Source organism: Lissotriton helveticus, chromosome 4_1, assembly GCF_964261635.1.
Source record: "Lissotriton helveticus chromosome 4_1, aLisHel1.1, whole genome shotgun sequence".
NCBI lineage: Eukaryota > Metazoa > Chordata > Amphibia > Caudata > Salamandridae > Lissotriton > Lissotriton helveticus.
Genome location: NC_136063.1, coordinates 1145008366 through 1145023219, shown reverse-complemented (window position 1 = coordinate 1145023219; position 14854 = coordinate 1145008366). Strand labels below are relative to the sequence as shown.

At 41.2% G+C, this 14854-nt stretch overlaps 1 protein-coding gene across 1 annotated transcript in view; it reads right to left on the bottom strand.

Moving 5' to 3' along the window:
* Window positions 1-14854, bottom strand: part of LOC144828121 (molybdenum cofactor sulfurase-like) — a 650078-nt gene that overhangs the window by 231452 nt on the left and 403772 nt on the right. The window contains exon 6 of the mRNA XM_078686242.1: window positions 1843-2042. Coding sequence (XP_078542368.1) covers window positions 1843-2042 — 200 coding nt within the window. The remainder of the gene's footprint in view (window positions 1-1842; window positions 2043-14854) is intronic.

Here is a 14854-nt window from a genome sequence, read left to right as displayed (position 1 = left end):
GGCTGCTCAGTTTCAAGGCCGGATTTAGGGCAGTGCAACAGGTGCGGCCGCACAAGTGCCTGACCATTGCAGGGGGCGCTAACCTCAGGGGGGCGGTGTATTTATCAATAACTTATGATTGGAGAGATGTGGGGTACTTTTTCCTGTTATTAGTGAGAGAATCTGAATATGGTTTAGGGGTGCCAAAAATCCTGAACAACCGCCTGCAGGTAACTTTGAATGATGCAGCGCAACTGATCTTCAGATTACCTAGACAGACCCATGCCTCCCCACTACTGCGCAGGCTACATTGGCTCCCCATAAAGCAAAGGGCGGAATTTAAAAGTTTATGCATCGCCCATACGGCAATCTATGGGCAGGCGCCTGCCTATATAAAAGAACGACTTGAGGTCTATGATCCCAAACGAGCGCTGAGGTCTTCCAACTCCCAATTGTTGTCTTGTCCGCGTTTCAAAATGGCAACCAAGGGAGGGAGATCTTTTTCGGTCCAAGTCCCACAGTTGTGGAACAAACTACCGGAGTCCCTTTGTAAAGAAGTAAATCTTCTTCACTTTAGGAAGTCATTGAAAACACTTTTATTTAGGGAAGCTTTTTGTTCCATTTGAGTTGTTGTTATATCTGTACCTTCTGTTTACCCACTCAGCTGTTGTTACTGCTTCTGTCATGAGCGCCTAGAGACCTGACGGTGATTTGGCGCTATGCAAACCTCAGATAACAATAACAATAACAAAAAGGATTGTCGCACCGGGCGCCACGAGTGCTAAAGCCGGCCCTTCTCAGTTTGTGGTAGCAGGCTGATAAGGTTTATGTTAGGTGAAATGGAAATCAAAGAAAAAACACAGAAGCTCAGACTTCTGTCCTTGAAGAAGACGTAAAGAAAGCCTTTTTCATACTCAGCAATAACCTGCAGAAAATACTGTAGATTAAGGACCATAATAAAAAAAGAAACCACTAACGGGCAGTCTGTTTGTCAAGGCTTTCCGATTAAGCGGTTCCATTCCTCGTGAACCGAACTCAATAAGATGTCATAGGGTGAGATTAATCATCAATTCAAAGGGCAGTATACAATGTTCCTCAACAGTCCTCATTCTCTACCTTTCTGTTCAATATTTATATGCATATGTATACTTTAATATTATCAGGCCTGTCACACTTACGTCAATGGAACTCAATCACTTCAAATGAACGAAGGGTCTAGACCAATAATATGGTACGCTTGGACCACACACATCCCTGGACGGAAAGAAAAATCAACATAGTGAAAACAGAAATCACTATTCTGCCATTCCTGGCTGCACTTCCCTTCAAATTACCCTCAAAATGGTGAGCTCCTGCACATATAGTAATGCATCTGGGTGCATTTGTTTATACTGAAGTGTTATTGCACTGCAAAGGAGCATAATTGTCAAGGATGTCAATTTCTGCTTGCCCATCCACAGGGAAATCTTCCCTTTCCTGCAAACCAGATACCAGACTCTCAATTACGAGCCATATGCAAAATATCATATACTTTCCTGCATAAATAAGTACCAATTGTGCAGGGAGAACCTGCATGATTATGAGCCTATTGCACTCAATTTTTATTTAGCACATGCCCGACTGATACATAATGGTATAAAACTCATATAACTAGTGGGTGAAATATGAAATGGATACAAAGTAATTGTTATGCATCTGAATCACAACAATTTTACTGTGACTTACTAAGAGGATTGAATTTCAGTAGTAAGACAGGAGTACTACAAGAGTAAATCACATCTACTCACAGCAAACTCTTTGTGCGTAAGATTCTAAACATTTTCAGAAGAGTGACCTTAAGTTGGGTAAGGCAGTACAATGTACCTGAGTATAGCCAATGACGTCTCCGTTTTCATCCTGTATATTAAAATTAATTACTGGTCCTTGAACATCCAAACTCTTGAACTGTTGACTGCCATAAATCCGGAGTACAGGTGTTCCATTGGCATACTGTAAAGCAGACAGAACTTTGTAGGCATAGCAACCCAATGAAAATGTGTGCTCCTGGATGTTCCTCATTCCACCTGTGTGAGAAAGAAATGTTTTACAAAATAAGTATCATGCAGTTTAGTTTTGAAATGTTGCATGACCATACAGCACCCAGTGACTCACATCTAGCAACACCTGCAGCAATGAGATAACACAGAAGACAAACAGCCATGAGCATACACACACATAAACATGGAGTACAAGCCCTTCCGGACTCAGACCTGAAAAAGCCTAGCTCCTCCAGGTGAAATGTTCGGCCAGGACAACACCAAGTGGAAGAATGGTATGCCAGTAGTAGGGGTAGCACAGCCCCCATCATCCATTGCCAGGGTAAGAAGCACAAAATATCACGTCAGCCATGGCTCACATCTCTGTTCACTTTAGCTCCCAGTGTCTCTCAACTACACACATGCTTTTTTGGCATATAATCAACATACCTCATGGAATAAGAGTCTGTCATGTCAAGTGCAGGCCTCACTCCAGTACAACGTGTTAGAAGAATGAACACACACTCTGCACAACCTCAACATGACATGCAGCAGTAACATTCCTTAGCAGTTTAACCCGTTCCCTGCTACCTCCCGGGTGCTGCACACGACCAACGGCTGACGCAGCCCCGCCCACTGCGTAGAACACCCACACCGCGGCGGAATGTCCGCTGTGGTAAACGGGTTAAAAATAGTCCTACATTTCAGTAATATAAATAATTTCTCTCCTTGTGTGTCCATCCGTCCAATGTAAATGTTTTTACTGGACTAACTGAAAGGGTACCAAATTTAGGGTAATATTTAAAAATATACTGAGGTTTGAATTACAGGGTGAAATTAAGTTTTTTTGGATAACTGAAGGTGGTGAGATCAGTGGAGGTGGAGTAAGAAGTTGGGAGTACATCCCATAAATATACTATCAGTAACCATATGTAGAGGAACTTGATGTGAAGGTAATGCGGTTCAAATAGCTCAGCACAATCATGTCTCATTCGGTGAGGATCACCTTGACTCACACCAGGGGCACAAATAGACCCAAACTTTGGGGGGCACTACCTGGTCAACCAATAGAATCCTCACTGGCACTTCACACAATTGGGTGGAGCCTTTCTTATAACCAATACAAAACAATAGAGTAATAAATTGTGCATTTTAGCTATATTGGTGAAATAGAATCCTTATTATAACAAATATGTTTTACTGGATTATAGAGACTATGGAGAGAGTTATTTAGTAAGGGAAATGTGTCATTTCACAACTAAAAAACTGCTTCTTCAGATTTCAATGCAAACACTTTAGAAACTGTTTTTGCAAAGTACTTCAAGACAACGAGAATTTTTCAAAATTTCCCGAAAGTGCTATTTGTGAAATGAGCTCCTAAAGTATTTTTAATTCCATTTTCAGAAAAATGATCCGGTCTGACTGTTGGCTAAAGATATGTGTCCCAGTATGCTCATCGAGAAATTTCAATATTTACTTGTTTGAGTCTGTGCAAATGTACATGTCTCAGAATATTGAGTTAATGGATGAACACACCTAATTTCAGGATGTGTGACCTGGTAAATCTTTGGTTCTATTCATAATGCATCTTCCATTTTTCTTGAGGTTAAATAAGTGACACCAAACCCGTTTGCAGTATTACAGCCTGTTAGTTAGTCTGCCAGGAATCTGCACTATTCTAAATCAAAATAAAATAGCGGTTATTAGCACCCCTCATTAAGCAGTTCTCATATGAGACGAATGAGCTACATCCCTGCAGGAAACCACCAGAACTACAGAACTGGCAAAAGGGTAGTTGTCTTGAAATAACTTTGCAAACAAATGATGCTCTACAAAGCTCAGGATACAAGTATTTCTTCAAGTTCCACAACACATGTGCGGCTGGTGGGAAGTATCTTGCAAAGATGTCACTCCAACAGAATCAGAAAGAGTGCCTTTTCATAGCATATATTATAATAGTAACAACAATTCTGAACCCCCAGCACATAAACTGTCATATCCACCAAAGTATCAATGTTCTTTTTAAATCATTGAGGGGCAATTTGCATTAAAAAATGCAAAATTTGTTATGCATTTCTCCAAAATTCCATTCAATTAAGAAGAATGACCTTACACTCTATAATGGTTACTCATAAATGTCTATACTAATAACAATTAGCCTTGTCTGAGTAGCAAACTAGGCAACCTTTAATGGGACACAATAAAATGACACTGGAAAGACAACATGGCTACCAGTTTAACATTGCAATATTGAAATAAGTAGTCCACAAAGTACTGATTTTTTTGTGCAGTGCTTTTACGTTTCAGATTAAAGCTACATTTGACAGACAAATATTTAGTTTGATAGCAGAATAAGCATTGTGCTGCCAAACTACACTAGTTAAATCGAAAAATTATCCCCGACTGCATGGGGAGAGATAGAGCAATTGACATTAAATGGCTGAAACATATTAAATCCCTAGCTATACAATTAGGTCGTCCAGAATTGTACTGTAACCCGGAAAGACTTAGTAAAGATGATGTCAAATGAATGAAAGTCCAATTTTTAAACCTTAGAAACACTCACCGGGAAGCTATGGCAATTGAAAAATCACAGTAAGGGTTCACTACATGGTAATTTCTACCATGACCATCCAGCCATACTTAACGGTAGTCAATAGGCCATATCATCGTTGGCTATTGACGAAATTCCGTTTTAACCAGATGCATCTTCTTTTGGGTGAATATCTGAAATGGAATAAGCCAAGGGACAATGCCCCGTGTAAATGTGATGCCTTTAATGATCAAGACTTGACGCACTTTGTATTTTTCTGTCCCTTTTTTGTTGAGGGGAGGAAAAAATATATTTTACCACTGCTGAGGGACATGGGATTCAAGCAAGTGAAACCCGCGTTGTTGTTTTTACAGCTCATGGAGACCCCTATTGTAATGTTTGGGGTTGCCAACTTTCTGGTAGCGGCGTTGCGTGCCAAACGGAAAAGATTATTGAATACTACAATGATGGAATGTGTTTTGGACTAGCTAAAGTTTGGTCAGATTAATTTTTGCCATCATGACCTGTTCATTTTCATTTTTTCCCTGCTTGTTTACACCGTCAACAAGAAGTAACAAGACAATGAAATCAGTTATATAATCAATCTGATGGTTTACGGGTTTTATGAACTTTATTTTCAATTGCTTAAACTGCGCCTGATTATTTCTCACACAATTGTTTTAACTGTTTTTAACTGTGAATTTATGTAGATTATTTTATAAATATGTGTGTAGTATACTTTTATGATTTTAAAATAATCGAATAAAGTATTTTTGACTCTGACTCTGACTCACTAGTTTGAAGAGGAAGAACACAGCGATGAAATACCCTCACAAGGGGAGTGCAGGTGTATTGTCTTTGCTTAGACATTTCAGAGGAAAGACATAAGGCACACATCAAAACAAATTCTACAACTGCATTACAATGTAGTCTGAGAAACTCATTATAGAGAGTTTTGCTTCACGTAGCAGAGGTATGCCTCTGAATACATAATATAAAAGTTCAGGCTTCACATAGCTGAGCTATTTCTCACTCTACCCATTGGTCTGGCGACAGACACTTGAGCTATCCCTAAGGTGACATCACCTAATGAGCCATCATCCATATTTTCTGCTGGATATTTCCTAAAATTGCAAATTGCCCAAGTTTAGTGTTTAGGGGCACCCCAAAAAATATTTTCAAAAACTAAACATCAAAGATATCAGTTCCGTTGAGGTGTGAGCATCTTGAACTAACAACAATGGAAAATATGTGAAGATAATTAATAAAACTGATGAATAGCACCAGTCTTCCTAAACATAGAATGGACCTGTATTTTATGCAGGCCAAGACAGAGTGCATTTCAAAGAAAGTAAGCAATAAAAGAGAAGACCAATCCCATCAAGCCTTTCTAAACTGGAGGGCTGACAGCAAAAGGGAAGAGCCAAAATGAAGGTATCCCTTAGACTTGGAAGCAAGCACAAGCAGGACTGTTTCACAATAGGTTCTGTGGGTAAAGGAGAGTGCCTTATATTGGATTCTTCTTGAAACTGGCCACCAGAGCAGCTTATGGCCACCCTCAGAGAACCTATCAAATTTCCTGAAATTCATAACAAGCCATGCTACCATATGCTGAACATCTCCAAGTTTGCATATAGCTGACTCAGGAGACCAACGTAGCAAGCATTGACATAGTTCACTCTAGAAATGATGGTAGGTTTAACAACACAATCTTTCAAGTTACACAGAATAAAAAAAAAGTGGTTTTCTTCAAGATCTTAATTTCATTACACTACGCTGGGGAAAGGAAGATGGCGGATTGACTCGGAAGGTCGCCAGCAGAGCTGCTCCCGATTCACTTACCACTTATAGGCATGCTGGGGCTGTGGTAGCGATGTAAACGGAGGCAACTGGTGGAGAAAGCGCTGTGTGAAAGGCTGTTATAAACAAACATGAGTAAATGAAGAAAGAATTTTCTTTGTTAAAACTTCACAGAGGATACTTTGGACTTGCTCACTCGATACTGCTAGCTGACAGCGTTCCGCTCCAGGTTTTACATTTTGTCAAACCTCGGGGAGGAGAGATCTGCCAAAATTAATGGAAAGCGATGTGCCAAAGAACAGTAAAATAAACTTGAGGAATTGAAGAAAGGACCTTTTTTGGCAAAATTTTCGGAGGAAAGATATTTTGGACTTGCTCTCATGATACTACTGGCTGCCCGTATTCCACTCTGGGTTTTACTTTTTGTTACTGGGCATCTTGGGCATTTTTGCCGATTCCCGTTGCAGGCTTCCCGTGATTTATTCACAGCACTGCCTCATTCTAGTAAACTGCAAGGAATGGGGCCGCCGAAGGGGAACACCCAGAAGGGTGGATGCCCAGGAGTTCACTCTGCCGTAGGAGCTGGAGCTGGGGAAACAGCTGTTACTTCTGGAGAAGAGGCGTATCCACCTGATAGAAAAATAGTGGCTCAACGCGCTCTGTTTCACAGGTAGGTCGCCCCATTTTGAAAGTTGTGAAATCTGCAAAGGCCTCATCAGTAATTAATCCAGGGGGGGGGGGGGGCAACTGTTTATCCACCAGGGATTGACATGTTGAGCCCTCTTATTGGGACTGTACTGCCACCTAAGGGAGAAAAACAACAGGAGGATGTAAATTTACTTACTGCTATGGGGTTGCAACCACGTACTCAGAGTAAAGCTAATAAGGGTAATAACTCACAGGGAGTGGAAATGTCTGCAACTGCGGTGAACACGGATATAGCAGTTGCCAATGATGGTCGAAGTAAAGACTTTACAATTTCTATCTCACAGTCTACTACTCAAGGCTCTGAACACTCCAATACCAGGCAGGTTCCACATGGTCAACTAGTGTCGTCGGCCCCCTTGGAAGCTGGTATTTATGTGTACTCTGAGAAACCTACAGAACTGATTGAGGGTGGGGATAGGTCATGCACTACAATTGGCATGGACAATGAAGCAGCTACTCTGCAACAAACTACTAGCCCCATACTTTCTAGGAAAATCGATATGCTCCAAAATAGCTCTGGGGCTATGGAAGGCTCTCATCGTATGGACACTACTAGCCATGGCTGGATAACTACTAGCTGTGAGGAGGGTCTTACAGACATTAATGAAGAGGGGGCTTTGATGACGAAGTATAACAAAAGCGGTGCTAAGCCTAAAGTTCAGAAACAACACAAAAAGAAGGGTCCCAATAAACAATTTCACAGCTCCGCTAAAATTGTAGCACTTAGTAGCCCTCTTCGGAAATGGGTTTATGAAGAATGGAGAAGTCAAGAAAATAATTTTTCGGCTCTCTGGCACTGGTTCAGACCCGGTTCTCAGCTTATTCAGACTCTTCCAGACTCCTTGCTGTAACCTTTGCACAAGGCAACAACAGTACCAGTACCAATGGCAGAGGTACTGGTGGCCAGATGTGATCCTTGTTGCTTTCCTCCTCAGCATCCTTAGCCGCTACTGCGGCCATACAAGGGGATTGAATTGATACACAGTCAGTACCTAGTCAGATATCTGAGCAGACATTGTTGCTAGAAATCCTACAGGCGCTGCAAGCACAGAGGGTGGAGGCTCAGGATTATTACGACCAAGCTAGGGCCAACAGCTCCGTAACTAAGCTTTCTCTCTCAGAGGTTAAAAACCAAATAGCCTCTCTCACATCTGATATCACCGAGCTACAGCAGAGGGTAGCTGGCACAGAAGACCACATGAGCAGAACAGCGAAGCTTACAGAGGTGCACGATGCTCAGCTTAGAACCATATAACAGAAGATCGAGGACTTGGATAACCGGCAGCGATGCAATAATCTGCAAGTGTTTGGGGTACCAGAATGACTTGAAGGTGGGGACTGCCGGACATATATTGTAAGTCTCTTCCAGAAATATTTCCCAGACTTAGCTGATTCGGACAGGGACAGCCAAGTCTATCGTGTACACAGGCTTCCACTAATCTCTAATAAACCTCCTGGTTGCTTTCCTAGGCCTATCCTATTTTATTTGGGAAATTTCTTATTATGACAGGCGGTTTCCATCAAGGCTAGGCCTACTTCTCCTATACATATGGATTCATTCTCAATATTTGTGAGGTCTGACTTTGTAAGGGTATAATGGATAGGCAAGGGAGACTACGCCAGTTTATCGAACCTGTGAAGGTGGCAGGAGCGCAGGTTTATTTTCAGGAGCCTGGTCATAAAAAAAACATAAAAGATGGCTACTCCAACCTAGTATTTATCGAAGAGGCGGCTCAGGAAGTTCTGTCTCTTGGCGACAGGGGATTGAGAAATAACGTGAAGTGATAGTTATAATGCTTAATGGATAGACTCTTCATGCTTCAGTGTATTTTTTTTTGGTGTTCTCTTTCTTTTGCTTGTTATGTTTGCATTCTTTCCTACAGATGACAGAAATTGTTTTTCTAATTATGGGGCACTTTGCATGCAAGCTTCCTTGAATGTTGTCTCTATTGGACAGCATTGAGGTGGTGATTACATTCTTTAGACATGGGGTGGGTGGGGGAGGATGTGATGTTGTAGGTTAAAAGCAAAGGAGCCATGAATATGATATTTTTCCCACTTGGGGGAATGGTTTTTTGGTGTACTTTAGAAAAATTTACTGACAGCGAGTTGTTCTTGTTATATCATGGGAGTGATTAAATGTTTATGCTGGAATCTATCCGGTTTAAATGCCGCTTGTAAGGGTCAAATAGGAATAGATAAAGATGTATCGCCCACACTTAATTTTCTTAACAGAAACACATTTAGCATACAAGGAGAGAATATTGCTCAATCAACTTGGATATAACATTGTTTGTTCATCTCAAACAGTTTCAATACGGGGTGTGGCTATATTATCTAGCAAATTTTGGGTATAGAAAATTGTCCATGTCTTAGCTGATATTAGGGGTGGATGGGCTATTGCTCAACTGGAGGTTCACGGAATTAAATATGTTTTATCTATGATCTATGGACCTAATATAGACGATCCGGCGGTTTTTAATACACTTATGTTAACATGCTAGAATTTCAGGGGACTCAAATAATTATGGGGGATTTCAACTGTGTTATATATCAAACATTGGATTCAACTTCTCGACGTTCTATTTCAAGAATGTCAAAAGTATGGGCTGCAGTCTTGGAACTTGCACCCAGATGCCCCTGGGTTTACATATTACTATTGCCCACATGGACAATATTCAAGGATAGATATGGCTTGGGTTAGCGCAGCAGTGTTGGGTACAGCCAGGATGGAGGTTTGGCCTAAGATAACTTCAGATCACAATCCTATTTTTTTTAACTGTTCAGTTGCTACCTGCCCTTAAGGCAGGATGGCCTTGTTCTTTTCCACTGTATTTGCTATGATGAGTATATCTTACATATGGGAAAACGTTTGGCAGAGTGTTTGCATTTTAACACTCATACTGTGTCTCCCCATATGGTTTGGGCCTCCTTGACGGCATTCATAAGGGGCATTACACAGCAACTTATACTGGCTAAAAACAAAACTAAGGAGGCTTCCATCAAACAAGCTTGCAGGACTCTAACTAGTTGAGAACTCTCCTAAGCGTTGGCTGTTAGTAGACAAGAGGACGATCAATTGCAGGTGTATATTAAACTAACAGAAGCAAAAGAATCAGTATTGGGGAATATTAAGGAGAGACTTGCAGTTGCTTTTAATAAATCCCGCTCGGAACAATACGAGTATAGTGAGCAGGTGGGTAGAGTATTTGCTTACAAAATTGCTGATAAAAGGGCTAAAAGTAGGATCACTGAAATGAAAGGCGCAGATAATACCCTACATACCAAAGCCCATGCGATTCTCGAACAATTTGCGTCTTTCTATGAAGATCTCTATGCACCTTTAGAACCCATAGCAATTGAAGAGGTCTGTTAACAGCTGAGGATGTTGCCCAGTTGGAGTCAGAGGTATCAGTAGAGGATATCTGGATGGCTCTGTCAGCTCTTCCTTCGCGTAAAGCTGCGGGCGAAGATCAGATCCCTGTCAAATTTTACAACATTTTTAAAAACATTGTAACCCCGCTCTTTATTAAGGTTATTTTTTAAATAGGGGAACTAGGTATTGTACCACCTTCATGGGACATTACAAGTATTGTCTTTTTTGAAGAAGTAGAAAAAGCCACCAGCAACTGTGATGTATTCCTATAGGTTCTGTATCGATCCCCCTATTCCTCACCCTGGTCTGGTTAATAATTAACTAGCAGCCATCCCACGGTGCAAAAACCGTTATCTGATTAAGCCACACCACGGCACAGGGACGCGTTATCTGATTAGGTCATAACGCTTGCCATCTAATTAGGCAAGCACTATTCCTCCAGCCCCTGATAAGGCATACGGAGTTCTCAAAACAAATCAAACCTATGACAACCTGGGAAAATCCCTACAGCCATTGTTTTGATTTCACCGAGAACTTCAGTAAAGAATGTGCTAACAACCAGTTCGTATGACATCCTTATTGACGTATATATGTCCATCCTTACGTCAATCTCGGCACCTTACAGGTATAAATATTACCGACATTGCCTTAAGCAAACACACGCGGTGGTGACGAGATCGGAGCAGCGAGACTTGCCGAAGAGCCCAGCACAGAGCGAAGCCCACTGGCGCTGCCCCGCCTTCCTGACGCGCTGAGAAGGAGACGCTGCTTTTCTCCTGCCGAGAAATCCAGCTCCGGCGCTTCCAAGCAGCCCTTGCAGGCAGCTGGAATATCAAGACGAAAGACGAGAGATACCAGCCCTCAACCATTCTAGATCTCAGGTACAGAACTGAATAACCCCTTGCAGAGAATTCTTGAGTCAGTCACTTGGCAAAACAAACTTAACTTAAACTGCTACTTATCTACTCCCGCCCAAGTATTAGGCTTAGGTCAGGTACACCGGTGTCGGCGTGGTTAGAAGCACCAGTTGAGTACGATTAGTCAAATGTATATATGTATGTATCTATTTTATCCATTTTAAATATCTTATGGCTTAGAAACCATATCAATGCTTTTACAGTATTATTTTATAATTCTGCTTTTACTGTATGCACTTTACTTAACCATAAGTATTACAATAATATCGATTCATTTCTCTTGTACGAGAAAAGAGACTGATCAATAAATAACATCTTTTATTGAACACGCCCGTCTCTTCCTTTTCTCTACAATCTGGTGAAACTAAGAATGCACTGAACTGACTGAGTAAAATAAGTTGTCTTTTGTTTTCACACGACTTTAGAGATACACTCTTGATTAGGGGAGAGCAAAGTTGTCATGTTCTATGGTTGTCAGAAACGAAATCCCTTCTTGTCTATCCAGGGAGGTTAAACTCCTCCTTGCCTATTCGAGAAAGTTTCTAGTGAACTGTGAGCTAGCTGGCAAACCCAAATCTTTAAGTCTAATATCGTCAGTAGAAGACCTAGTTAACCTCGGCCCTAGGTCTACACTATTGAAGGTATTATTCCAATGCGCAGAGCCTATTGGGATAATAGGAACTACACTACATGGCGCCCAAACGTTTGGATAGGCGATAAAACTAACGCAAGACATTAGAGTAACTCAGTCGTGCATTTTCACACAGAACCCCTTTTTTCCCATAATACTCCAAAGACGTCTGGAGTGGGTGAAAGGTCATATCCGCCAAACTTCATAGAGAGGAGACTCCTATGTATGGTTCTTGGTTTATTCAACATTGAAGGATACACTGTTCCAAAATATTGTGCATCTAATCTTTGTTTCCATAAGAAACCTGATCTGCAAACAAACGGAATAACCTTCCTGTCGGTAAAATGGTAGACAGTGATGAAGAAAGAGAGACAGCTAGAATAGCAGCTGAACTCTTAGCAGCTGATACTACTATGCAGGATAATGACCCGGATATAATACTCATCCCGGTCAACATAAGAAAATCTATAACTTTAAAACTTATAAAAAATGTACTGACATCGAGAGGTGGTACAGTCATATTCGTAATTGAGGCACACGAATATCGGCAGACAGAGGTATTCTATTCATGGATAAACTTTCCAGCAGCAAACGCTGTAACAAAGGACTTCCACTATTACAAAATAGAGGAACCTCCTGATGAGTACACTCCTTTCGAGGAGGTGGAAGTACCACTCAAATTCCAAGAGCACCTGCTCTTGTTTAATGGCGCCCTAAAACATAATAATCACATCACCAGGCTCGGTCCACTAGGTAGACCAGGAGCAACGTGGCCGGTCCTAGCCGGATACACACCAGATCCAGACATTGAAGAAATGCCTGCAGCAGAGCTTTTAATACAGCTAAAACAATTAATAAAAATACATAGACAATTAGTCCAATATGTAATGCGGACTTCTACTGTCCAACCAGTAACCAAAATTCCACAGCTGACCCCTCAACAGGGGAACACAAATAAAATTACACCACAGAACATACAGTCCTGCCTAGGTAAAGTACCAGCTAAACGGGAACAAATTACATTCTGGTTAGCACAAAAAATCACTCAAATAGAGGCGGTATTTCCAGACACCACTCCTCTTGAGAAACACAGGATTCTGACTATCTGTCTTCCAATGGGAATCGAACCACACGTGGAGGACTGTGACACTTGGGGTACAGTCTTTGCTTCCATTTACACAAAAACACATGGTGTACCATCCATGTCAGTAATACCAGATGTGCTAAAACAAATTCAAGATGAATACGGTCCAGAACCCGCTTTAACTCTTGGTATGAAATTACTGAAAGACTTCAAGCAGGTCTCGGCAATATTACTAGCCAACATAAAGGGAGAAGCAACGAATGTGGCGATCCGCCAGAGGTTAAAAGAGACAAATATAGCAGACCAACCAGCTGAAATTTCCAGAATTATAGAAAAATCCTATGAAGAACTAGGTAGAGATAGTTTGGGTGGAATACCGGTAAAACCCGAACTAATTGAAAGTCCAGAAAAAATATTTATTAAAAATACTCAATTCACTCAAAAAAAGAACTGGGATGGAAACAAACAATCCAATCCTAAAGAAAAAAGATTCCAGTCCAGAGGAAGGTCTCCTCGGAGGAGAGAAAGATCTCCTGACCAAGGACGCAAGTCTCCCCAAAGGGAGCCCTCTGTGAAAAAAATACAACCTTAGAAATAGGGATAATATAAAGAAACCTGATAGATATCAAGATAATGATACACGTCCCTCTCAATCTTTTCAGACTTCCTCACAGAAATCGGAAAGAAGAGGACGATCAGAACACAGGGAAGAGCACGTCAAGTCCAAAGACAAGGAACCTGCTCATCCAAATAAAAAGTTACAATTTCCAAAAAAGAAGGTAGCCAGTATTAAAGTAATCAAAGATGCCGAGAATACTGAGGACACAGCTGAAAAACGGAGAATGGACTCAGACAATGCTAGACAGCGCAGCAGAAGTGAGCATAGCTCGCAAAGTCCTTATGAATCATCTGGAGACAGTGGACACGAATGAATACATTCAGGTGGAAACTGCCGATACCAGAGTTAGCAAACCTCACAAAATATATGAAATAACATTACGTATAGAGGGGGATAAGACTAGAAAAATAAGGGGTTTATTTTGGGATAATCTCTCCAAGGGCTATGACATCCTTCTAGCTGAACGAGACTGGCCACCCGAGTTTGTCAGGGAGTGCCCACATGGCGAAGAAATAATTATGCCTGCCTTCTCAAATCATATTCCAATTCATAAAAAATATACACTTGCAAGAAAGTGGGCAGTAGCTCAAGCTCCTGCTTTATATAAAAATCATGTAGGATGGGATGAGGACTCTCCTCCTCACAAAATCCAGTTAAAATCACAACCTACTGCACAGAGGCAGTACCCAATTAAGCAAGAAGCTAAAAAACAGGTAAAAGAGATCCTAGATCAACTTGAATACCAGGGGGTGATTGAAACTTGCACCTCACAAATGAACAACCCTTTGTTTCCTGTCTCCAAACCAGACAATTCATATCGTCTTGTTTTGGACTACAGACACCTTAACTCATGTTGCAAAACTTTTGCAGTGCAAAACTCGCATAGTGCTGCACTAATGAATAACATAGTGCGCAAAAAATACAAAACAACATTAGACATCTCTAATGGATTCTTTTGTCAAAATATAGCACCAGAGAGCAGATATTTGACTGCGTTCTCGGTAAATGGCTCGCAAAAAAGTTTCTGCCGTTTACCCCAGGGGCACAAGAACAGCCCAGGATTATTCTCAGCGAGAGTAACAGAATTACTACAAACATATGATGACGAGGCATTATCCTATGTCGACGACATTTACCTAACAGATGATGACTTGGATACTCACTTGAAGAGAGTGAACACCATAATACTTGG